The sequence below is a fragment of the Aquarana catesbeiana genome, linkage group LG09 (assembly GCF_042186555.1).
Source record: "Aquarana catesbeiana isolate 2022-GZ linkage group LG09, ASM4218655v1, whole genome shotgun sequence".
NCBI lineage: Eukaryota > Metazoa > Chordata > Amphibia > Anura > Ranidae > Aquarana > Aquarana catesbeiana.
The window spans coordinates 202,374,755-202,402,271 of NC_133332.1; the positions used below are offsets into that span (position 1 = coordinate 202,374,755).

General features: G+C 42.4%; 1 protein-coding gene across 8 annotated transcripts in view; it reads right to left on the reverse strand.

The window, feature by feature from the left end:
* Nucleotides 1-27,517, reverse strand: part of VAV2 (vav guanine nucleotide exchange factor 2) — a 375,354-nt gene that overhangs the window by 138,811 nt on the left and 209,026 nt on the right. For all 8 annotated transcript variants that reach the window (XM_073599569.1, XM_073599567.1, XM_073599566.1 and 5 more), the window contains exon 4: nt 5,224-5,292. In XM_073599569.1, the coding sequence (XP_073455670.1) occupies nt 5,224-5,292 (69 nt within the window). The remainder of the gene's footprint in view (nt 1-5,223; nt 5,293-27,517) is intronic.

Sequence of the window (27,517 nt, forward strand, 5' to 3'; positions counted from 1 at the left end):
AGAGCTTTCTTTTGGTGGTATTTAATCACTACAGTACTGGGTTTTTTCTTTTTTGCTAAAGCAAAAAAGGACCAAAAATTTTGAAAGAAAAACAGTTTTTATAGTTTGTAAAATTTGCAAGCAGGTAATTTTTCTCCTTCACCCAGCCTGCCGTGATGGGTGAAGACTGGATTCAGAGTCATAGTGCTCAGAGTCCAGCAGCAGGAAGGGCAAGTCTGCATTTTGCAGTTTTTTTTTTTGTTTTTTTTTAAGAGATCTGATTGTCTGGTTTTCCCTCAGTAGCCACTGGGGGAAGTGTGCTGTTTAATCTTGCTCTGTGTGCTTCTTAGGAGATTGGGCTGCTGTTTCTCCCCCAACCACTAGAGGGCGCAGGCTCGCTCAGTATGGCCTATTTCTATTTAGGCAGGAAGTGAAGGGGTGACCATGTTTACATATGGACTGCAGGTCCAGCAAGGCCTCTTGAGACATAACAGCAGCCCATGGATACTAATGAAGTGAGTTTTTACTATGGGAGAGAGTTATGGGCAGACAAGTCATGATTATATACTGCATACTTACTGCTTAATCCGGGGGACCTGTACAACTGTATGTCGATACACCCCTATACGGTTATCTTTGCACTGTAAGGTGTTGTGTCTCCAGAATAATGTGCAACTGGTCTGCAGGAGCTTACTTTTAGGCTGCTCTGAAGCAGAAAAAAAGCTGCATGGGATGCATATATGCTTGGGCAATCTTGCAAAACTAGCATGGGGCCAAGTGCAGTTGGGCAGGTGCAGTATAGTATACATGCTTGCAAACTTGTTGCTTAAATGCATGTTTGATTAAAAACATGTTTTGCATAGATGTTGCATAGATACATGTGGCATAAGTACATGTTTGAAAGAACATGGACATCGGTGCACTTTAAGGAGTTTTGTCTCCAGAATAGCATGCATTTGGTCTGCAGGAGCTTAGTTTTAGGCTGTTGAGGCTGCACTGAATGCCTATGTACTTGGCTAGCCCCAACTAAAGCTAGTATGGGCCCAGGTGCAGTGTAGTATTTGTGTTTCATAAAGCTTGCTTACCTGCATAGGCACATATTTGCATAGACGCTTGCTTGAGTAACACAAGCTTGCATAGGCAAATGTTTGCAGAGGGCCCCGGCCGGCCAGCCAGCCCGCCCCGTGTCCCCCCGCACCCGCCTGGCATGCAGCTCCCCAAGGCTGGCCGAGACGGCGTGTTAGACGCAGGTTTTCATAGGCATGTGTTGTATAGATGTGTGTGTATAAATGTATATGCATGTTGCATAGATATACGTATTTGTGTGGATGCATGTTTGCATAAATGCATATTGCCATAGATACATGTTTGTGTAACCGCACGTATACATGGACACATGTTTGCGTAGCCGCATGTCGGCATAGATACATGTTGCGTGGACGCATGTTTGCATAGACACGTTTGCGTAAACACGTTGCCTAGACACGTTCGCATAGATACGTGTTGCGTAATATATGTTGCATAAACAAGTTTCATAAACGCATGCTTGCTTATTGCGTAAACACATGTTTCCATGGGCACGTATTGCATAAATGTGTGTTTGCATAGACACACACTTTTGTGTGTTGCTTAAACGCATGTTTGCATAAGCACATACTTGCATGCTTCCATAAATGCATATTGCTTAAACGCAGGCTGGCATGTTTTAATTTGTACTGCACATGTATATGCTTAGTTTGAACTACATACATATGTGCTTACTTACGGTAAACTGCATACATATGTGCTCATTTACATTAAACTGTATACATATGTGCTTATTTGCCTAGGACTACATATATATGTGCTCATTTGCCTAGAACTACATACATGTGTGCTGATTTGCCTAGGGATACATACATATATATGTAGTCCTAGGCAAATAGGCACATGTGTATGTATCCCTAGGTAAATTAGCACATATGTTTGTAGTCCAAGGCAAAGAAGCACATATATCTGTAGTCCTAGGCAAATAAGCACATATGTGCTTATTTGCCTAGGACTACAGACATATGCGCTTATTTGCCTAGGGAGATATACATATGTGCTTATTTGCCTTGAACTGCATACATAAATTAATGAATGGCAAGAATACTTGTATACCTGCATGTTTGCATACCTAGGTACCTACATACCTGGGTACATGCATACTTACATACAGTACCTAAGGGGTTGCATAGCGGTAAACCAATATTGTTTTAGGCCTACATCCTCGGACGACTGTGTATTAGGTTGGCTAATATAGTTGCTACGTTATTTACCTGTTATACCAGTTAAATAATTCCAGAAAAAAAGAGAGGCAGCCAGGAGACGAAGGTGCATTACTGTCAGGTTCAGTGATCTGGCAGTGTCCACAACTCCCAATAGACAGTAGGGTCAGGTGCATCTGAACCACTGTGGTTTTTATCATTGCAGTGTTTCCTGACTCATTCCTTTTTGGTCAGACTGCGGCCACATCACCTTGATCATGCCTGATCTGTTAATCGAAGCCTAAGCAGGATCAAGCCTGGTTAGTATATGGATGGGGGACTGCCCAGGAATAGCAGATGCTGTAAGCTTTCCCCCACCTGGGTGAAGGAGGCATCTGAGGCCGCTGTGTTTTGAGAGTATCTCAGGCCAGAAGATCTTAGGGCAGTCTCTGAGGTGGTTTTGCTCCACCTTTAGCTGGCAGAAGCTTGGTAGGTTAGGTACGCCTCTTTGGGCCTTAAGGGTCTGCCACAGATTAGTCTTTTGCCTTCCATTTGACTCTTGGAGCAGAGGTATGGGCTCATTATTAAAAAACAAAAACAAAAAAATAACTCAACCGGTAGCAGTCCCAAAACCAAAGAGGGACATAAGTTCTAGCTTAGATCTTAAGCCGCTGGACATCCTTCTGTCTCAGATAGGCTCTGTCCATTTAGTGTTGACCTCAGATTTCAGTGTCCATTGTCATCAATGATGCATATCTTCATGTGCCGCTTTTTTCCAGGCTCATCAAGGTTTTTTGCAATTGCAGTGCAAAGTCCTCTTTTTTATTTTTGTGACTCTGCTCTTCTGGCTGGCCACAGCTTCGAGGGTTCACAAAGCTTCCAGCCCCAGTGCTGGACTTGCTGAAAATGGAGGGGGTGCCAAGTTTATTGCTTACTACAAAACTGAGGTACTTCCTGTGTAGGAGGAAGTACCTCAGTGTCCATTCACCAGTAGGTGGCATATAACCCAGATAGTAATGGCTGCTCCGTGTCCCATGATGTACTTCAAGAAAAGGATTTTACAGGTAAGCTGTAGAAGAAAATCCTATTTTTCCAGCACTGCCTTAACCCTCTTGGGCATGGAGTTCACTAGAGCTTCACAGGTTGCCACTGGAGTCCTCTTCCACTCCTCCATAACGACATCACGGGGCTGGTGAATGTTAGAGACCTTGCCCTCCTCCACCTTCTGTTTGAAGATGCCCCACAGATGCTCAATAGGGCTTAGGTCTGGAGACATGCTTGGCCAGTCCATCACCTTTAGCAAGGTTCTTTTTAGGTTCTTTAGCAAGGCAGTCGTGGTCTTGGAGGTGTGTTTGGGGCCGTTATGTTGGAATACTGCCCTGCGGCCCAGTCTGCGAAGGGAGGGGATCATGCTCGGCTGCAGTATGTCACAGTACATGTTGGCATTCATGGTTCACTCAATGTACTGTAGCTCCCCAGTGCCGGCAGCACTCATGCGGCCCCAGGCCATGACATTCACACCACCGTGCTTGACTGTAGGCAAGACACACTTGTCTTCGTACTCCTCACCTGAATGTCACCACACACGCTTGACACCATCTGAAAGAAATAAGTTTATATCTTGGTCTCATCAGACCACAGGGCATGGTTCCAGTAATCCATGTCCTTAGTCTGCTTGTCTTCTGCAAACTGTTTGCAAGCTTTCTTGTGCATCATCTTTAGAAGAGGCTTCCTTCTGAGACAACAGCCATGCAGACCAATTTGATGCAGTGTGTGGCGTATGGTCTGAGCACTGACAGGCTGACCACCCACCCCTTCAACCTCCGCAGCAATGCTGGCAGCACTCATATGTCTATTTCCCAAAGACAACCTCTGGATATGACGCTGAGCACGTGCACGCAACTTCTTTGGTCAACCATGGCGAGGCCTGTTCTGAGTGGAACCTGTCCTGTTAAACTACTGTATGGTCTTGGCCACTGTGCTGCAGCTCAGTTTCAGGGTCCCGACAATCTTCTTATAGCCTAGGCCATCTTTATGTAGAGCAACAATTCTTTTTTTGCAGATTCTCAGAGAGTTCTGTGCCATGAGATGCAATGTGGAACTTCAAGTGACCAGTATAAGAGAGTAAGAGCGATAACACCTAATTTAAAAACACCTGCTCCCCATTCACACCTGAAACCTGACACCAAGGAGGGAAAATGGCTAATTGGCTAATTGGGCCCAGTTTGGACATTTTCACTTAGGGGTGTACTCACTTTTGCTGCCAGCGGTTTAGACATTAGTGGTTGTGTATTGAGTTATTTTGATTTCTAGCACAAGACCTCCTCCGTAACACTAAACTGATACCTATAGGAGGCTTTTGAAGCGTCACCTATAGAAAATATAGGATACTGAAGTTAGTCACCATTTCATAGGTGCACACAAATTTAAGGTTTGCCATGTTGGGAATCTATTTACTCGTCGTAACCTTGTCTTTTATATTTTACCAAATGTTTGGGCATTTCCATTTATTTGCCCTACATATCACGTGTGTGTTTTTTACTGAAATTTTGCATTTCCTAGACCTTTGCAGTAATATCATGTGACATAAAATTGTAACTGCCACTATTTTACTAGTTTATTCTCTAGGGTGTCTGCTTTCAGAAAATATATAATGTTTGGGGGTGTTACGTTATTTTCAGGGCTAAAATTATTTTTTAACAATGTGTGCAGAAGACACAAACGGCTCTGGCAGCGAAAAAAATTTAAGAAAAAAAATATATATAAAAGAAGATGATCTAACCGTTTGGGGAATTTTTTTCAGGTGTGTAAAACATAAATAAATTGCCCTGGATGTGAAGTAGTTAAATAAGGCTGAACACTTTCCTTTTTTTCAGCCTAACTACCTTCTGTGTGTACTACAAAAACAAGCAAACCCTATTCAGGTCAGCCATTCGAGGTTTACTCCAAAGTCACATTCCTTATTTTTATTCAAACTTTCACAGATAGTTCATTATAAAGTGTTATAGAAACTCACTCTGCCAACTCCTCCAGACTGCGATATATGTCATCATCATTTTCTGCCGTGTCCTCCGAGGGGAAGGGCCTGCAAGAGACACAACGCATCATATATAAATGGAACAGGAGGGGAAGGGCTGCATTTTACATTTAACAGTAACAAGTTAATGAAGATGGATATAGTAGAGATTGATGAAATAGGATGAAACTGACAGAAAGACATATCAAAAATAGATCTGGCACGAAGAGATATAGATAAGATAGATCAACATCATAAAACAAAGATATTAGAGATAAAAATATATTAGAGATAAAAAAGATATCAGAAGATAATCAAAACAGATATAGTGCCTTGAAAAAGTATTCATACCCCTTGACATTTTCCACATTTTGTCATGTTACAATCAAAAACGTAAATGTATTTTATTGGGATTTTATGTGATAGACCAAAACAAAGTGGCACAAAATTGTGAAGTGAAAGGAAATTGATAAATGGTTTTCATTTTTTTTTTACAAATAAATATGTGAAAAGTGTGGCATACATTTGTGTTCAGCCCCCCTGAGTCAATACTTTGTAGAACCACCTTTCGCTGCAATTACAGCTGCAATTCTTTTGGGGCATGTCTCTAACCAGCTTTTCACAGCTTCTTCTATTCTATGCATTGAGGTGAAAAACCTCTTGTAGTCCACCAAGCCCCCCCAGAGCCCCCCTTTTACTTACCTGAGCCCGATCGTTCCTGCTCCAGGGATGAGCACACCCGCTGTAGCTGGTGTCTCGGGTCCTAAATGGATAGATTGATATCAGCGCAGCCATTGGCTCCTGCCGCTGTCAATCAAATCCAAATGATGTGGGAGCCGGGGAGAGGAGCCAAGTCCTGCTGTCTGTGTCAATGGACACAGCAGCAGAACACGGGAGCGCGCCCAGACGGGTTCCCCCTGAGGGGGAGCGCTTCTCTGATGGGGCACTCGAGAAGAGGAGGAGCCAGAAGCACCGCTGGGGGACCCCAGAAAAGGAGGATCGGAGCCACTCTGTGCATAACCAATTGCATAGAGGAGGTAAGCATGACATGTTTGTTTTTTAATAAAAATCCTTTAGTTATCCTTTAACATTGGCCTCTTGGCTGCTTCTCTGATTAATGGTCTCCTCGCCCAGCCTGTCAGTTTAGGTGGACAGCCATGTTTTGGTAGGTTTGCAATTGTGACATACTCTTTCCATTTTCGGACGATGGATTGAACAGTGCCCTGTGAGATGTTCAAAGCGTGGGATATTTTTGGAATAACCTAACCCTGCTTTAATGTTCTCCACAACTGTTCCTTGGCCTTCATGATGCTGTTAATTCATTACGGTTTAAGGTTCTCTAACAAATCTCTGAAGGCTTCACAGAACAGCTGTATATATACACTAAGATTAAATTACACACATGTAGACTTTTTTTTACTAATTAGGTGACGTCTGAAGGCAATTGGTTCCACCAGATTTTAGTTAGGGGTATCAGAGTAAAGAGGGCTGAATACAACTGCACGCCACACTTTTCACATATTTATTTGTAAAAAGTTAAACCATTTATCATTTTCCTTCCACTTTACAATTCTGTGCCACTTTGTGTTGGTCTATCTCATAAAATCCCAATAAAATACATTTACGTTTTTGGTTGTAACATGAAAAAAAATGAGGAAACTTTCAAGGGGTATGAATACTTTTTAAAGGCACTGTATTCAAAGATATCTAGCATGGCTGAACAATATTCCAAGCCAATTGGTTTTTGATAACTTTTTTATTTATATTATCAGTAGATTCAGTTAGGTGCACTTTCTATGAACACACCAGTTATGACCTAAAAGGAAACAAAGTTCCTCCATTTAAACTGCTAAATACAGAAGCGATACACACAGAAATGTTGTACTATATTATGACTGTTCTGCCTCTCCAATCTAAGCACTGCAAGTGTGAGCTCTATAAACTGATCCAGTTGTGGGAAGGTAGTTGTGACTTAGGCTATGTTTCCACTAGTGCGTCCCCAAAGTCGCGCGATTTTGCCGCGATTTTTTACCGCGACTTTTTACCGCGATTTGAAGCAATGCCTGTATCTATGGACCTCAAGTCGCATCAAAGTGGGACCAAAGTAGTGCAGGGACTACTTTGAAGTCGCTGCGACTTGAAGTCGCACAGATATGAACGGTACTCATTGGAAATCATTGGAAACAATTTGTCATGCGACTTTTCAGTCCCAAGTCGCATGAAAAGTCGCACTAGTGGAAACAGAGCCTTACGGTCTTGCATAGAATTGGCAGACAGTGGCTCAATCCAATGCAGATCACAGAAAGCTTTAAAGGAGTTGTAAAAGCAGAAGGTTTTTTATCTTAATGTATTCTATGCATTAAGATGCATTAAGATAAAAAACCTTCTGTGTGCATCAGCCTCCCCACCACCCCCTTAATTACTTACCTGAGCCCCATCTCTCTCCAGCGATGTTCACGAGTGTCTTAGCCGTCTTGGACTCTCCTCCTGATTGGCTGAGACACAGCAGCGGCGTCACTGGCTCCCGCGGCTGTCAATCAAAGTCAGTTAGTCAATTGGGTAGAGATGGGGCAGGGCCAGGGCCAGGGCCTGACTCCGTGTCTGAATGGACACACAGAGCTGTGACTTGGCTCGGGGGCCCTCATAGCAAGCTTCTTGTTGTGGAGGCACCCAACAGGAGGGAGGGGCCAGGAGCAGCACAGAGGAACCCAAGAAGAGGAGGATCCATGCTGCTCTGTGTAAAACCAACTGGGCAGAGGTGGCAAGTATACCGTTTGTTATTTATTTTTTTTAAAGAGACTTTACAATCACTTTAATGCAAAATCTTGAGCAGATCATAACAGGTTAACATCAGATAGGGGAAAAAAAAATCTTAGCGCTTCTAAATAAGTCAATAAAACACTTAAAAAACACATAAAAATCTTCCACAGATGCACTCAAAAAACACTCAATACTAGTGCATACGTTAAAGGATAAGTTTACCTTTTTACAAAAAATAATAAATGCACTTTTGCAGGTAAAAAAATGTGCATTTAGTATTTTTTGTTGTTGAAGCCTGTAAAGCATTGCACCAGTGATCAGCACCATGGAAGTTTATTGAAAACTGCAAGTCGACAGACAGTAGTTTTCCATTCGCAGAGCACTGTAAATGAGTGATGCGGCCAGGCAGAGTTTTTTATTTTTTTATTTTGACAGCTAGAAGGGGGGGTAGAAGATCAGTCAGATCATGCTTTTTTGTTTCTCCACTTTTTTTGTGTTTTACCAATACAAACAAAAGAAATGAACATGAGAGTGCCTAAACATTTGTAATTGCAAAATTTTTCTGGGCAAAGTGGTGCATTATCTGACAGAAATGCAGGGGTGTCAATAATTTTGGTCAATGACTGTATATCAGGGGTAGGCAACCTTAACCACTTGCCGACCGCCGCACGACGATGTACGTCGGCAGAATGGCACGAGCAGGCAAAAGGACTTACAGGTACGTCCTTGCCTCCCCCCCCCCCCGATGCCTGCGGCGGTCGGATTCCCGTCAGGAGCTATGAGAGGTGAGGGGGAGGCCACTCATTCGTGGCTCTCCCCTCACAATCGCTCCTGGCGAATGACAGGCTTCCTCGGCTTCTGCATAGTAAACAGAAGCGGAGGAAGCGATGTCATCTCTCCTCGGCTCGGTATTTTCCGTTCCGTAGTGCACAAACACTACACACACAGTAGAACATGCCAGGCACACATTACACCCCCCTTTACCCCCCGATCACCCCTCCCCACCCCCTGTCACACTGACACCAAGCAGTTTTTTTTTTTTCTGATTACTGCATTGGTGACAGTTAGTGTGGTAGGGCAGTTAGTGTTAGCCCCCTTTAGGTCTAGGGTACCCCCCTAACACCCCTTTACAAAGTTTTAACCCCTTGATCACCCCCCGTCGCCAGTGTCACTAAGCGATAATTTTTCTGATCGCTGTATTAGTGTCACTGGTGACGCTAGTTAGGGAGGTAAATATTTAGGTTCGCCGTCAGTGTTTTATAGCGTCAGGGACCCCCATATACTACCTAATAAAGGTTTTAACCCCTTGATTGCCCCCTAGTTAACCGTTTCACCAGTGGTCACCGTATAACTGTTACGGGTGACGCTGGTTAGTTCGTTTATTTTTTATAGTGTCAGGGCACCCGCCGTTTATTACCGAATAAAGGTTTAGCCCCCTGATCGCCCGGCAGTGATATAACTTAGGTTTTAGGGTCAGATAAGGTCTGTGTCACCCCAGGCAGCGTCAGGTTAGCGCCAGTATCGCTAACACCCACGCACGCAGCATACGCCTCCCTTAGTGGTATAGTATCTGAACGGATCAATATCTGATCCGATCAGATCTATACTAGCGTCCCCAGCAGTTTAGGGTTCCCAAAAACGCAGTGTTAGCGGGATCAGCCCAGATACCTGCTAGCACCTGCATTTTGCCCCTACGCCCAGCCCAGCCCAGCCCACGCAAGTGCAGTATCAATCGATCACTGTCACTTACAAAACACTAAACGCATAACTGCAGCGTTCGCAGAGTCAGGCCTGATCCCTGCGATCGCTAACAGTTTTTTTGGTAGCATTTTGGTGAACTGGTAAGCACCAGCCCCAAGCAGCGTCAGGTTAGTGCCAGTAGCGCTAACACCCACGCACGCACCGTACACCTCTATTAGTGGTATAGTATCTGAACGGATCAATATCTGATGCGATTAGATCTATACTAGCGTCCCCAGCAGTTTAGGGTTCCCAAAAACGCAGTGTTAGCGGGATCAGCCCAGATACCTGCTAGCACCTGCGTTTTGCCCCTACGCCCAGCCCAGCCCAGCCCACCCAAGTGCAGTATCAATCGATCACTGTCACTTACAAAACACTAAACGCCTAACTGCAGCGTTCGCAGAGTCAGGCCTGATCCCTGCGATCGCTAACAGTTTTTTTGGTAGCATTTTGGTGAACTGGTAAGCACCAGCCCCAAGCAGCGTCAGGTTAGTGCCAGTAGCGCTAACACCCACGCACGCACCGTACACCTCTATTAGTGGTATAGTATCTGAACGGATCAATATCTGATGCGATTAGATCTATACTAGCGTCCCCAGCAGTTTAGGGTTCCCAAAAACGCAGTGTTAGCGGGATCAGCCCAGATACCTGCTAGCACCTGCGTTTTGCCCCTCCGCCCAGCTCAGCCCACCCAAGTGCAGTATCAATCGATCACTGTCACTTACAAAACACTAAACGCATAACTGCAGCGTTTGCAGGGTCAGGCCTGATCCCTGCGATCGCTAACAGTTTTTTTGGTAGCGTTTTGGTGAACTGGCAAGCACCAGCGGCCTAGTACACCCCGGTCGTAGTCAAACCAGCACTGCAGTAGCACTTGGTGACGTGGCGAGTCCCATAAGTGCAGTTCAAGCTGGTGAGGTGGCAAGCACAAGTAGTGTCCTGCTGCCACCAATAAGAAGACAAACACAGGCCCGTCGTGCCCATAATGCCCTTCCTGCTGCATTCGCCAATCCTAATTGGGAACCCACCACTTCTGCAGCGCCCGTACTTCCCCCATTCACATACCCAACCAAATGCAGTCGACTGCATGAGAGGCATTTTCTTTATGTCCTCCCGAGTACCCCTACCCAACGAAACACCCCAAAAAAGATGTCGTGCCTGCAGCAAGCGCGGATATAGGCGTGACACCCGCTATTATTGTCCCTCCTGTCCTGACAATCCTGGTCTTTGCATTGATGAATGTTTTGAACGCTACCATACACTAGTTGAGTGTTAGCGTAGGGTACAGCATTGCTCAGACTAGGCACACTTTCACAGGGTCTCCCAAGATGCCATCGCATTTTGAGAGACCCGAACCTGGAACCGGTTACAGTTACAAATGTTACAGTTACAAAAAAAGTGTAAAAAAAAAAAAAAAAACACACACACAAAAAAATATAAAATAAAAACAAAAATAGTTGTCGTTTTATTGTTCTCTCTCTCTATTCTCTCTCTACTGTTCTGCTCTTTTTTACTGTATTCTATTCTGCAATGTTTTATTGTTATTATGTTTTATCATGTTTGCTTTTCAGGTATGCAATTTTTTATACTTTACCGTTTAATGTGTTTTATTATTAACCATTTTTTTGTTTTCAGGTACGCCATTCAGCTGCAGCGCGGATTTATTTATCTTGACAGCAACAGCGTTTGCTCCCACGATATATAAAGCCGTGACTCCAGCAGAGGTGATATATGCTGAAGCATGGGGGCAGCAGGGGCGGAGGAGCGATTTGCTCCTACTTTTTGCGGGAGGATGCCCCCATGCTTCGGCATATATAAACGGTGCATGTATGCCCATCATTAGAAGTGGGTGGATGAAGGGAGGTATTCTAATGGTGGGCATACCCACCGATCAATCTCTTTTTTTCGTTCAGCCCACAGGCTGCATGAAAACAAAAAGATTACAATATATGCCCAACAAGGACCAGCAACGTACTGGTATGTTGCTGGACTTTGAGTGGTTATACCAGAATGATGCCTGCAGGTTTAGGTATCATCTTGGTATCATTCTTTTCAGCCAGCGGTCAGCTTTCATGTAAAAGCAATCCTAGTGGCTAATTAGCCTCTAGACTGCTTTTACAAGCAGTGGGAGGGAATGCCCCCCACCGTCTTCCACGTTTTTCTCTGGCTCTCCTGTCCCAACAGGGAACCTGAGAATGCAGCCGGTGACTCAGCCAGCTGACCATAGAGCTGATCAGAGACTAGAGTGGCTCCAAACATCTCTATGGCCTAAGAAACCGGAAGCTACGAGCATTTCATGACTTAGATTTCGCCAGATGTAAACAGCGCCATTGGGAAATTGGGAAAGCATTTTATCACACTGATCTTGGTGTGGTCAGATGCTTTGAGGGCAGAGGAGAGATCTAGGGTCTAATATTTTTTTCAAAAAAGAGTACCTGTCACTACCTATTGCTACCATAGGGGATATTTACATTCCCTGAGATAACAATAAAAATTATTTAAAAAAAAAAAAAATGAAAGGAACAGTTTAAAAATAAGATAAAAAAAGCAAAAAAAAATAAAGAAAAAAAAAAAAAAAAAAAAGCACCCTGCTCTCACGCAAAGGCGAACGCAAGCGTCGGTCTGGCGTCAAATGTAAACAGCAATTGCACTATGCATGTGAGGTATCACCGCGAAGGTCAGATCGAGGGCAGTAATTTTAGTAGTAGACCTCCTCTGTAAATCTAAAGTGGTAACCTGTAAAGGCTTTAAAATGCTTTTAAAAATGTATTTAGTTTGTCGCCACTGCACGTTTGTGCGCAATTTTAAAGCATGTCATGTTTGGTGTCCATGTACTCGGCCTAAGATCATCTTTTTTATTACATCAAACATTTGGGCAATATAGTGTGTTTTAGTGCATTAAAATTTTAAAAAAGTGTGTTTTTTCCCCAAAAAATGCGTTTGAAAAATCGCTGCGCAAATACTGTGTGAAAAAAAAAAATGAAACACCCACCATTTTATTCTGTAGGGCATTTGCTTTAAAAAAATATATAATGTTTGGGGGTTCACAGTAATTTTCTTGCAAAAAAAAAATATTTTCATGTAAACAAAAAGTGTCAGAAAGGGCTTTGTCTTCAAGTGGTTAGAAGAGTGGGTGATGTGTGACATAAGCTTCTAAATGTTGTGCATAAAATGCCAGGACAGTTCAAACCCCCCCCCCCCCAAAATGATCCCATTTCGGAAAGTAGACACCCCAAGCTATTTGCTGAGAGGCATGTCGAGTCCATGGAATATTTTATATTGTGACACAAGTTGCGGGAAAGAGACAAATTTTTTTTTTTTTTTTTGCACAAAGTTGTCACTAAATGATATATTGCTCAAACATGCCATGGGAATATGTGACATTACACCCCAAAATACATTCTGTTGCTTCTCCTGAGTATGGGGATACCACATGTGTGAGACTTTTTGGGAGCCTAGCTGCGTACGGGACTCCGAAAACCAAGCACCGCCTTCAGGCTTTCTAAGGGCGTAAATTTTTTATCTCATTCTTCACTGCCTATTACAGTTTCGGAGGCCATGGAATGCCCAGGTGGCACAAACCCCCCCCCCCAAATGACCCTATTTTGGAAAGTAGACACCCCAAGCTATTTGCTGAGAGGTATAGTGAGTATTTTGCAGACCTCACTTTTTGTCACAAAGTTTTGAAAATTGAAAAAAAAATATATATATATATTTTTTTTCTTGTCTTTCTTCATTTTCAAAAACAAATGAGAGCTGCAAAATACTCACCATGCCTCTCAGCAAATAGCTTGGGATGTCTACTTTCCAAAATGGGGTCATTTGGGGGGGGGGGGGGGGGGTTGTGCCATCTGGGCATTCCATGGCCTCCGAAACTGTGATAGGCAGTGAAGAGTGATATCAAAAATTTACGCCCTTAGAAATCCTGAAGGCGGTGATTGGTGTTTGGAGCCCCGTACACGGCTAGGCTCCCAAAAAGTCCCACACATGTGGTATCCCCGTACTCAGGAAAAGCAGCTAAATGTATTTTGGGGTGCAATTCCACATATGCCCATGGCCTGTGTGAGCAATATATCATTTAGTGACAATTTTGTGCAAAAAAAAAAAAAATTTGTCACTTTCCCGCAACTTGTGTCAAAATATAAAATATTCCATGGACTCAACATGCCTCTCAGCAAATATCTTGGGGTGTCTACTTTCCAAAATGGGGTCATTTGGGGGGGTTTGTGCCATCTGGGCATTTTATGGTCTTCAAAACTGTGATAGGTAGTGAGGAGTGAAATAAAAAATTTACGCCCTTAGAAATCCTGAAGGCGGTGATTGGTTTTCGGGGCCCAATACACGGCTAGGCTCCCAAAAAGTCCCACACATGTTGTATCCCCGTACTCAGGAAAAGCAGCTGAATGTTTTTAGGGGTGCAATTCCACATATGCCCATGGCCTGTGTGAGCAATATATCATTTAGTGACAACTTTTTTTTTTTTCATTATTCAATCACTTGGGACAAAAAAAAAAAAAAAATATTCAATGGGCTCAACATGCCTCTCAGCAATTTCCTTGGGGTGTCTACTTTCCAAAATGGGGTCATTTGGGGGGGGGGGGGGGGGGGGGTTGTACTGCCCTGCCATTTTAGCACCTCAAGAAATTACATAGGTAGTCATAAAATAAAGGCTTTGTAAATTCCAGAAAATGTACCCTAGTTTGTAGGCGCTATAACTTTTGCGAAAACCAATAAATATACACTTATTGACATTTTTTTTACCAAAGACATGTGGCCGAATACATTTTGGCCTAAATGTATGACTAAAATTGAGTTTATTGGATTTTTTTTATAACAAAAAGTAGAAAATATAATTTTTTTTTTCAAAATTTTCGGTCTTTTTCCGTTTATAGCGCAAAAAATAAAAAACAGCAGAGGTGATCAAATACCATCAAAAGAAAGCTCTATTTGTGGGAAGAAAAGGACACAAATTTCGTTACATAAATATGGGTACAGCATTGCATGACCGCGCAATTAGCAGTTAAAGCGACGCAGTGCCAAATTGTAAAAAGTGCTCTGGTCAGGAAGGGGGTAAATCCTTCAGGGGATGAAGTGGTTAAAGAGGTGGAGATCTACCTGAACAACATGGGAAAAGTCAATGATCAAAGATCGGGCACAGTGTCGCCTCCTCACACCCAATTTAAACCTCCAATTGCCTTACTACCGTGTTGCAATCACGTGCATTGCATGGCAATCATGGGTTTAACTCAGGTGGCAAGGAGGCTACATATCAACTCCTCACCACCTGTCAAACTCGGATCACTTTTCAGAGGAGCAGTGCCTGCTGCACTTGTGAATGAGCCCTTTGTTGCATTCCGCAGCAGGACCCTGCATTCACAGCAAGGCTGCATTCACACTTGAGCATTCTGAATCTGCCTGCGATTTGAAAGTGTTGATGTGTGAATGAAAAATCACGGTGCGGGTCTGCCACGATTGTCACTCGATAAGCATGTTGCCCAAAAAAAGTTCAAGCGCTACTTTTGGGCGACATGCTTCCCACGATGCAGGTTGCCTCCATTGCATCGCGATTTATTGCACGTCATCTCGGCAGACCCGCGATTTGAGCTGTCATTCAAATGAATGGCATCTCAAATGCGAGTCCCGTGATTTTTCATGCACAGATTGGCGCTTTCAAATCGCGGGCAAATTCGTGGCAAATCTGCCTGCGATTCCAAACGCTGAAGTCGGAATGCAGTTTTAGAGCGTATTCACACAAAGTTGGGGGGTACTAAAACCCTGCGGTTGTTCTCTGATTTATTATCTCCAATCCCTACCCCCTTTAGCTGCTGAGGCAGCAGCCAAAAGGTGTACACATGCCGCAGCAGGAATTAAACCCTCTGTTGCTTTTGGTGGGTGCTACCGCCTGGCAAACGCAACCTATTTAAGTAAATGGGGACACTGTGCAAGAACTGCATACTTCTGCGGGGTACAAAGGGTTAAAGCAGGTGGTGAGAAAGCAGCACAATGCTGCCGGCTATAACCCCTTGTTTGCTGTACTGCACAAGATTGTAGGGCATTTGCAGAGTGGCCTCATCCACTTAAATGGGTCTACTGGTAGATTGCGATCTACTGATTGCTGACCTCCCAAAGCCCAATTCAGCTTGATCAAGAATAGGAAAAGCCATTCTAGGCATTGCCTTGATTTTTCATGCCTTCTGGAATATGTGGAGCTGTGTAGAACTAGGCATGCCTACCAACAGACTAATACACAGTGCTTCAAACAATGTAGCCAGTCCACCGTAGCCATGATGCGGTGAGAAGCTAAAGAACTTACTTCACAAAAGTTTGGCAGTGAAAAATCTTTAGCAGCCTCCACTAAGGAGTCTAATCCCCCAATGCCCTCTGCAAATGTAATTGTGGCAGATAATTCAGGCTGTAACCCATAAATATAGTCAGGGGAAGGTAAGGCAGAAGAGCTTTTAAGGCTGTTGGCATGTACCATTTCTAGTAGTAGCAATAGCCTTTGGAATAGGTCAGACATAGTGGCACAGAATTCTAGTTTAGTCAGACAGGCCACATGCTGCGTGTTTGTGAGGGAACTCCAGAACAAGGGAACGGCTTTTAGTCTGGGTTCACACTGGTACGACATACGCTCTGACTCTGGGAGCACGTTGCATGACATGTGTAAATCAATGGTTCCCCATGAGAGCTGTCTTAACTGGTACGAAACAAGTCGGTTCGACTTTGAAAAAGGTTCCTGCACTACTTTGGTCTGACTAAGGTCCTACTACATCCCACTGAATATCACTGAAGTTGGATCAAAGTAGGATCCTTGTCCTAACCATCCCACTTGTGACATCCGACATGGTGATTACAGCAGCAGTAAAAGGAATTTATGTCACACTGGGATTGTTTTGATTGGTCAAACGACAATTCGTACTATCTCAAAGTCGGAGCAAAATCTTATTTTGTTCATTCAAGTCAGATGGAAGTAGGACCGATGTCAAAGGGCAAAGTAGGATGACAGTCGTAAAACAGTAGTGTCGTATCAGTGTGAACCCAGCCTGAGCCAGAGAGGAAGCTTCCCTTAGGACCTGCAGCTGAATTCTCACTATTTGTCCCATTTGCTCCCTGTAATCCGCCGTTCCTAGGTGAAGATCTTCACCTGTGGTGTACTTATGGAATTGATGTGGACTGAGGGGGTTTAGCTTGTCTAGTATGAAGAATTACAATAACCCAGGTGCTGAGATCCTATGGCTGGGTCTCTGAGGTATTAGGTAACAGTTGCGACAGTAAAGCAAAATCAGCTTGTGGAAGATGGCACCTGGAAGTGTGTAATTAGGAGACTGTCACAAGCCAGAGTAGAACTTCTGGTAGTGAGGTAGAAAAAAAAAAGACCACCATATTTCAATGGATAAATGCAATAATAAAAGCTAGGGAAAAAAACACTCATAGTGTAGATTACCCCATAACCTGTGCCTTTAAAATCACTTGAGTTCTCAGCACTACGGCATATCTTGTAGGATAAAAGGACACCACGTAGTGTGTACTACAGAGACCAGTAGTGATTCACAAGACATGTATAGCCAAGAACTTATGTAAAAAGGTACAGGTAAACCCCTTCTTACTCTATGTCTTTGGTCCTGTTCAGGTTCCAGGCTTCGCCCGACACGGAGGGCATGCCCCTGAAGGGGTCTTAAGGATCTCGGTGGCATAGAAATGGACCGCAGCCCTGGACTTGTATAGCACCCTGCAGCTAACTCACTCCTTGCACCATGTGCCAAAGTGAGCACTGGACACAGGATTCAGTGTGAAAAGCAAACTTTACAGGCTGGCCCTGCTGCCACAGGGTCCACATACAGTTCTCAGGGGTATAAACTGAGGGTATCCAATCCAAAAATATGCTAGTCAGCCATAAGACAATAAGCACTTAGATGTTGATATAAAAGTGTCAAAGTAGAAAAGGAAAACTGGTGAAATATAGAAAAAAATATTCTATAACAGGAGAGGGGGTCGATCAAATAAGGACACTAGCAAAAACTGGAATCTCACAGAGTGTGTGGGGTTATACGGATACACAGGGAGGTAATCCCAGAAAAGCTTTTGCCAGTGTCCAATCACCTGAAGGTATTATCATAAAACCTATGGTGTAAGAATCAATCTCTGTGTCCCGTAATGTACGTTATAAGTTTTTCTTCAATAAATTTTGCCAAGGTTTCTGCTTAATCCCTTTAGACAAACTAGCTAAAAATAGAAAAAAAAAATACTCTGATACGGCTCCTCTATGGAAATAACTCCCATGAAATAGGAAGAGAGGAAGTCACTGGCAGGATTTGGGAGCATTAATATGGATTTTGACTGTCACACTTAAATGAGCATCATAATTACAACACTATTTGACAGAAAAGGGACAAACAAAATGTAAAATACCGGTAATGAAGCATGTACAAGCGAGACTCTTGTGATGTCCTGGGAAGATCATCTGATGCTCAACAGAGTCTGCTAAGCTCAGAGAAGCCTAAAAGCTTCTCTTTATGGCAGCAACATTGACCTTGACCTGGATTCCCCTGTACCATGTTCATCATCCTCAGATACCTGCTTATCAGATCATTGCACAGGGAATTGTTCACAGATTTCTTCCTTCCAGTAGAATGCACATACTGCAGAGAATCCTTTTCAGACCACTTCACTAAACCCATCCACAGAGAGCAGGCAAAAGCATTTTTAACTATGACTGACAGCACCTGACACAAAACTGAGAACATGAAACTGGATGATACAAAGGAAACCCTCTATACTGCCAAATCTGCCAACTTGCTAGAATATTCAGCAATGAAGGAAGAGAGCAATCATTAAATAATGAGCTTGGCTAAATAAAGTCTAACTCCAGATTCTGCATATGTAACGCTGTAAGGCAGGTCAAGGAAACCCTGCAAACTGAATGAGGCAGCCATTATTTCACGATAATGCTACAGGCTTTGGAAATATCTACATTTCCCAAGTAAAAAATTTAATCCTATAGATTGTTGGAGCGGGGGATTCATCTGTAGTTATAAACATCACCTGCAGATTATTTCTGTATTTGAAAAAATGTCAGACGTAAAATCTTGCCCTCAGACTTCCCACAATAGATTTTGTTAATTTTATCAATTTGTAGAGCTGCACAAGGGATTTTCTTTGCTGGTAAAAATTCTTTCTGTTTTTCCCTGGGTGGTAAAACCAAAAGTACACTAATTATTTTGCCAAACCTTATAAAAAGGCCACTCAGTTTCCAGGGTAAGATTTAACCACTTCCAGCCCAAGCCTGACACTTCGCTCCTACATGTAAAAACCATCATTTTTTTGCTAGAAAATTACTTAGAACCCCCAAACATGACGTTGAATCTTTTTTTATGTCACATGGTATTTGCTCAGCAATTTTTCAAACGTGACTTTTTTTGAAAAAAAGTTTCATGAATTGAAAAAAAAAAAAAAAAAACACAAAACACAGTAAAGTTAACCCGATTTTTTTTGTATAATGTGCAAGATGATGTTACGCCGAGTAAATAGATACCCAACATGTCACGCTTTAAAATTGTGCACACTCGTGGAATGACGCCAACTTACTTAAAAGACCATCTCCCCCAGCACCAAAGTCAAGAGTCTCGGAGTCATCTTTGACTCAGGAATGACAATGGATGCACAAATAGGATCGGTGGTGAGCGGATCCCACCACCTCCTCCGCCTGCTTCGCAGACTCATCCCCTTCATCCCAGAAGAGGACAAAGCGGCAGTTGTGGGAACGATCATCAATTCCCGACTCGACTACGCAAATTCCCTCTACGTAGGTCTACCCCAATATCAGCTTGCGCGCTTGCAACTCATGCAAAATACGGCGGCAAGACTGTTAACAGGAAAAAAGCCCTGGGAATCCATCTCCCCATCCCTAAAAAGCCTACATTGGCTAACTGTGAAGAATCGGATCATATTCAAGACCCTCTGCCTCACCCATAAATGCATACAAGGAAACGCTCCGCAATATCTCCGGGAAAAAATAAAACACTACACACCGAATCGCAGTCTTCGATCAGCTAACCAAAACCTCCTCCTCATTCCCAAATACCGCTACAAAGCAAAGGGAGAACGTAGATTTGCAGTCCAAGGACCTCGACTATGGAATGCTCTCCCAACCAACCTCCGCATGGAAGAAAACCACCAGGCTTTCAGGAAAAAACTAAAGACCTTCCTTTTCTAGAAGCTGGCTACAGAGAACACATCTAGCGCCTTGAGGCGATTCAGTTCGCAATTGCAGCGCTTTACAAATCATTCATTCATTCATTCATTCAAAAATCTCCATAGGCTAGGCTTTACAACGTACATATGCGTTTGCATGTGGGTTCAGGGGCACTTACATTTTGTTTCTATTGTTTATTTAAAAAAAAAAATTGACACTTTCCCTTTACATTTTTTTTTGATCACTTTTATTGCTATAACAAGGATAGTAAACTTTCCTTATAATAGGAATAGGGCATGACAGGTCCTCTTTACAGAGAGATGTGGGGTCTAAAGGACCCCACATTTCTCCTCTAGGCTGAAAAAAAAAAAAAAAAGAAAAGAAAATGATCTCAGCCTTTCCAATTAAAAACACGGCAGTGTTTACATCTGCCAGTGCCGGAAGTGACGCCATAACGTCACGCCCGGCCTCCGAAGGTCATAGAGATGGCTGGGGACCATCTGGTCCTTGGTCAGTTCTATGGTAAACTTCCGCTGCCAGACGATTCATTCTCTGGCTCGCCGATTGCACGGGCAAGCCGGTAGAAGCACAAGTCTAGGACATCATATGACGGCCTACATGCGGGAAGTGGTTAACCATGCCCCCACCACCACTGCACATGAAATAAGAATGTTATGCAAAATGAAGGCTCTGTTCAGTATTGCTGACAGACAGATAAAATGGACATGTACAGTATAACAGAATCAGCATTCTGGGAATAGTGTGAAGATATTAAAGTGATTGTAAAGTCCTTTTTTTTTTTTTTTTTTTTTTAAATAACAAACATGTTATACTTACCTGCTCTGTTGCAGTGGATTTGCACAGGGCAGCCCAGATACTCCTCTTCTTGGGTCCCTCTACTGCTTCTGGCCCCTCCCACCAGACAAGTGCCACCACAGCCCAGCAGCTTACTATGGGGGCATACGAGCCGAGCTGCAGCTCCGTGTGTCCATTCAGACACGCAGCTACCATTTGGCCCCGCCCCCTCTCTCCCTGATTGGCTAACTAACTTTGATTAACAGCCGTGGGGAGCCAATGTGCCCCAGCCAATCAGAAGGAGAGTCCCAGATGGCCGAGGGAATCGTGGACATTGTTGGATAGAGATGCGGCTCAGGGTAAGTATTAGGGGGTGCTGGGGGGCTGCTACACACAGAAGGTTTTTTTATCTAAATGCATAATATGCATCAAGATAAAAACTTTTGCCTTTACAACTCCTTTAAACTCAAATCGCAGTGGTTGACACTAGTTCCTGGAGCAAATACATCCAATGATATATGCTCCAGAGCTTTAATCCTGCTGACCCCCTCAGTATACTGTCTGCCCGTACTGCTGATATGAACAGACAGTTACTTAATGGCAGGAGGATCAATGGACTACGAGAACGCTCACCAGCACCCTCACAGTTCATTGAGAACTACAAGCTGTCAAACGCAAAGGCCAACGGTACGTGTAGTTCATTCACAGAACTTTGGGAATGAACGACGTAGCCATGTGGGCAAAGCCCCACGCGTCCGCACTGTTTTTAAATTGTGACAGCAGGTGCGGGGAGGTGGTTCCCCCACCTGCTGTCACAGAGATGGGGGATTGGGGGAAAGGAGGCAGGAGTGGAACGTGTTACATGTGCCACCCTATATTCCAAAGGTGAACTTATCCTTTAAAAAGGGAAAAACTTTTGCAAAGTGGGAAATTACATTACATGTGAGAACACCCATATAGTATGTGCTCTTCTCTCTGAATGTCTATGCGGTCTCCAGAACATAGACTTTAATTAGACTTTAATGTAGAGTTGGATATAAATTATTTTATAAGTGATATGGTATTGGTATTATGTGTATAAACCCCCGGTGTTTACCTTTGAATCCTATTTTCTGCAGTGGTGGCTAATGTATAGTTTAGAATTTTCTAGTATTTTTTGTCCATATTTGTTTTATAAGCTGGATTATGGTGAATAGATTGCTCAGATTTTATATTTTTCATTATATTTATGAAGTAATTGATTTTATTTAATGTACATAAATTTTTTGTTTTTTCTATTCCATATTGCATTCTTATAATCAATTGATATAATTTGATATGAGAATTTTATATAGCAGTTTATAATTATTTTTATGAAAATAGATTGGTATCTGATCATGTAAATTTTAGTTTTATTGTGTGCTAACTTTTTCCACTTTTGTTGGTTTTAAAGTGGACCGATTTTGTTATAATGATTTTTTACACATGCTAGTATGGTCAGGATATTCCTCTTCCACTGCTGTTTGTGCACCATTCAATAGGATTGTTCACATTGTAAATAATTCTACCAGCGCAATAGGATTGTACAAATAGCTTTGCATTGCTCTTTCATCCCATCCTCTTGAAGTTATGATCGCAGTGGAAACGCGTCGAGACAGGATGACAGCACAGTACGGACGTTACTCCTCCTGAAGGCAGCAGCCGGTGTATGGAGCTTTTGGAGGACTGCTTGTACACATTAGAAAGTCATGGACTGACAGCGGTTTTGCTTTTATATGCTGCATGACACATATGGTTTGTGAGTATAGTTGTTGTTTATCCAATAAACCTATGTTCCTTACCTACTACACTATAACAGTGTCTTATTTTTGATTGCTTGGTCTGTTTGGAGTACTGCGAGGTGGTAAGATTGAGCAAAAGGAGTTCTGTATAAGAGTTTTTACTATCTTGTGGAGCATGTTTGCCTTCCTTGGATAAAGTTAGGCATTGCAATCTGGTGAGTGCAATGCGCTTACGGGTGGAGGGACAGCATTATTGGATCTCATTGCCATTAGGTAGATGGACACTGGGGGGGGGAGGATTTACTAAAACATGGCAATACCCATGTGGGTGGAGTTATAAGATTACATAGAGGCACCATCCCAAGAAAACAAATTTAAAGATTGAATCTCAACTGCTCACACCGAGTGGAGTGAAAAAAAGGGACTTTGAATGTGCCATAAATTACATACCAAAGGAAACGTAAATCTAAAACATATAAGCTTTATTCTGTTACATAATAAAATCTAGAAGTTAAACATATTCACATAGAATCTGGTATATACAAAACTCGATACATTCAAAAGACATATCGCACTGTGTAGCACACGATCAGCTATTGTTCACAATAGATACGCATACAAGATTAACACATTTTGCTTTTCAATGCTTCGTCAGAATCCATGCCAGCGATAAAACAATGATACAGCCAGGTCGTGTAAGATTAAAGACCAGCATATGGTATGCGGTTGTTGAATGGTGGAGCTTAGTTATCATGGTGTCCCTATAAGCCTCCAATTTGATGGATCCGAGTTGGAATCTATAGGGTCATCTGTTCGGTAATTTGGCTTTCTTCTGCCTTAGGCATTATATGCAATATTTTTATTTGCTGAACTTTGGGTGTGCAACCTTAGGCCTGAGAGGTGACCCCCTGATATTGCTTCTGCCTATTCTAATGGTCTTTGATCTTACACGACCTGGCTGTACCATTTTATCGCTGGCATGGATTCTGACGAAGCACTGAAAAGCGAAACCCGTTAATCCTGCATGCATATCTTTTGTGAATAGCTGATCGTGTGCTACACACTGCGATATGTCTTTTGAATGTATCAAGTTTTGTATATACCAGATTCTATGGGAAAATTTTTAACTTCTAGATTTTATTATGTAACAGAAAAAAAGCTTATATGTTTTATATTTTCGTTTCCTTTGGTATGTAATTTATGGCACATTCAAAGTCTCTTATTTACTAAAATGGGGCTGCTGTATAAAGTAACTAATCAGCTCCCAATATCAGCTTGTTCAATTAAACCGATAATAAAACCTAGAAGCGGATTGGTTACTATGCAGAGCTACACCAGATTCTGTGTGCACCAGTTTTAGAAAACCTTCCCGTGGGTGTTTCACATTGATTCAGGGCCAATTTTTTTTTTTTTTTTCTACATCAAAAACGCATGGAAAGTAGGTAATATGGTTTTCAATGGCATAGTTCACACCAGTGCTTGCAGTTTCAGTGCATTCAAGTTCTAGAAAAAAAAAGTATAACATGCTGCATTTTTCCTGCACTGGACTGTACTTTACTGGAATGCTGTAAAGTGCATCAAAAACACACCTAAACCGCACTGGAACATACATGTCCTTATTTAACATTAAAGAAAAAGAGGGGGAAAAATGCACTGGACTGCATGAGAAATGCATCCGGTCGGCGCTTCTATGGTGTGAACTGGCCCAGATACAAATTTACTATCAGGACATTTTGTATTAAGACCCCTTTCACACTGAGCCACGGCCGCATAGTGCTAAAGCGCTGCTCATTTCAGCGGCGCTTTAGCGCTCTTTAAGCCGCGCTTTTCGTCTGCTAGCAGGACATTTTTAACACCGCCGCTAGCGGCCCGAAGGGGTTAAAAGCGCCCATTTTGTGGCGCTTCAGAAGCGCTTTTCAGGCGTTTGGAAGCGCTACCCATTCATTTCAATGGGCAGGGCATTTTGGGAGCGTTGTATACAATCGTAAGTGCACTGCCCCAGTGTGAAAGGGGACACACTGAAATGAATGGGAGGCGGCTTTCAGGCGTTAGAGGCTATTTCTAGCGCTAGAACGCCTGAAAACTGCCTCAGTGTGCAAGGGGTCTTATCTACTTTCATGAACGCTAATATATACGGCTACTGTATCTCTTTTCTGTGATAGTTACAATAATTTACATGCACTGTAACAGTGTATATGCTAGTTTGGATTTTTGCATGCTGGATTTTAATTGGCAGCTCAGCACTGGGCTCTATGAGGTGGTATTTTCCTCTCATGTTTACCATTATGTCTATCGGGGAAAAATCTTCATAAAACACAGAATATTCGTTTATTTTTCATCTTTGGGTATTTAAAAGCATTTTTCTCATTTGCACTTTGCAAGTCAACTTAGAAATTGGGAAAAAAGAGAACAATTTCACATCAGGCGAAGTGAGGTAGAACCAACAACCTTGATTTCAATGGCTGTTCAGACAGGATAAAGTCTGGTACTGGTGGGAAATGCAAAGACTCCACAGCATGGAGAGGCACACAGGTTAACTTGCAGCAATGCCATTTTCCAGCATATACAGTGAGGGAAAAAAGTATTTGATCCCCTGCTGATTTTGTACATTTGCCCACTGACAAAGAAATGATCAGTCTATAATTTTTAATGGTAGGTTTATTTTAACAGTGAGAGACAGAAAAACAACAAAAAAATCCAGAAAAGCGCATTTTAAAAAAAGTTATAAATTGATTTGCATTTTAATGAGTGAAATAAGTATTTGATCGCTTAAGGCGAGTGCTCCTAATCTCAGCTTGTTACCTGTATAAAAGACATCTATCCATAGAAGCAATCAGATTCCAATCTCTCCACCATGGCCAAGACCAAAGAGCTGTCCAAGGATGTCAGGGACAAGATTGTAGACCTACACAAGGCTGGAATGGGCTACAAGACCATCGTCAAGCAGATTGGTGAGAGGATGACAACAGTTTGTGCGATTATTTGCAAATGGAAGAAACGCAAAATAACTGTCAATCTCCCTCGGTCTGGGGCTCCATGCAAGAGCTCACCTCGTGCAGTTTCAATGATCATGAGAACAGTGAGGAATCAGCTCAGAACTACACAGGAGAACCTTGTCAATAATCTCGAGGCAGCTCGGACCATAGTCACCAATAAAAGTAAACAATTGGTAACTCACTACGCTGTGAAGGACTGAAATCCTGCAGCACCCACAAGGTCCCCCTGCTCAAGAAAGCACACATACCAGCCCGTCTGAAGTTCTATTGGATGAACTTAATGGACAATTCATATCCAAAATTGAAAATGAGGTTGTATAATCCATTGGTTGATGCCATGCAAAGCTCTTCAAATGGTAGCTTGAAGTAGTAATCGTCATGTTTCACCCTTGCCTGGCTTTATCAAGAGAAGCATTACTACCAAAAGCAAACTGTATCAGAAAACAAATATAAATCAATTTCATATTTTTGAAGACTATATAAATCTTTTTCTGGCATTTTTTAGAACCAACTAGTTGTTCAATGTAGATTTCATGGTTGGTTTGCTGAGTGGTGGCACTCCTCTATGGATATGTACTAGTACTGATTTTGTAAGTGTATATTACAGGAGAATTCAGGAGGAGGAGGAGGAGAGAAGAGGAATTCAGACACTGGAAATATTTGTAGCGATCTTTACTTATATTTAATACATTTTGTAGATATCCATTCAGTGAGGTTCTTTTGTACCCTTTCTGTGGTCTGCCATATAGGCACTGGGTTTACTATGAGGTGCAATCTCTACAGGGGTAGATTCTCAATTGCCATCTGTCTTTCCCTACAGCATCTGCCCTTAGAGGCAAGATGTATGACCTGGATATAACTTTATGATCTTCCCAAGGTGAGGATGCTCTCTGATGAAAATACCTGTTTTTTTCATCAGTGTTTGTACCATGGCCTAAATATTTGTTTTCTAATACAGTTTGCTTTTGGTAGTAATGCTTCTCCTGAGGAAACCAGGTAAGGGCGAAACATGTCGAGATTACTACTTCAAGCTACCATTTGATGAACTTTGTGAGGAATCAACCACTGGATTGTAAAACCTAATTAGTTTTGATGGTCTCTTGTAGGTTTCTTTTTTTTTAGAAATGTTTTTAATGATTATTGTATTGATAAAAGTAATACTGATTTTATACATCTAGTTTGGATCAATATGTTGACACCCGAAAAATCCTGCTCATTTCAATTTTGGGTATGTATAGACTTTGGGATGTTGGTGCTGTTGGGTTTTCCACTACCCACTATTTTACATAGACCTAATGGACAATTTTCTCTTTTTAACATGTCAAACTATGAAAGGTTACAGAAAAATTATCAACGCATTGCTCATAGTCTGCAGGAAGTTGCAATCACTTTGGTAAAAATTATGATTGCTGAAATAGACACTGACTCCACGCCTTTATATGTTTCCAACGTCTAGCTTGAGATCAGGCAATGACTTGGTCAGAGGTGGGACTACATGCTGTTCTCAAGGAGGCAGCAGAGAGGTGAACATAGTATAGCTTGTGGGTAGCAGTGTAATTTGGCCAGTAAACATGGGACTTGTTGTTCATATTATTAACATACAGGTAGGGATGAGCTGAACACCCCCGGGTTCACAGCAGAACATGCGAACGTGCGAACACCGTTAGTGTATGGGACACAAACATGAAAAATCAAAAGTGCTAATTTTAAAGGCTTATATGCAAGTTATTTGTCATAAAAAGTGTTTGGGGACCTGGGCCCTGCCCCAGGGGACATGTATCAATGCAAAAAAAAGTATTAAATATGGCCGTTTTTTCGGGAGCAGTGATTTTAATAATGCTTAAAGTGAAACAATAAAAGTGAAATATTCCTTTAAATTTCGTACCTGGGGGGTGTCTATAGTATGTCTGTAAAATGGCGCATGCTTCCCGTGTTTACAACAGTCCCTGCACAAAATGACATTTCTAAAGGAAAAAAAAAGTAATTTAAAAGTACTTGCCGCTATAATGAATTGTCGGTCCTGGCAATACACATAAAAGTCATTGAAAAAA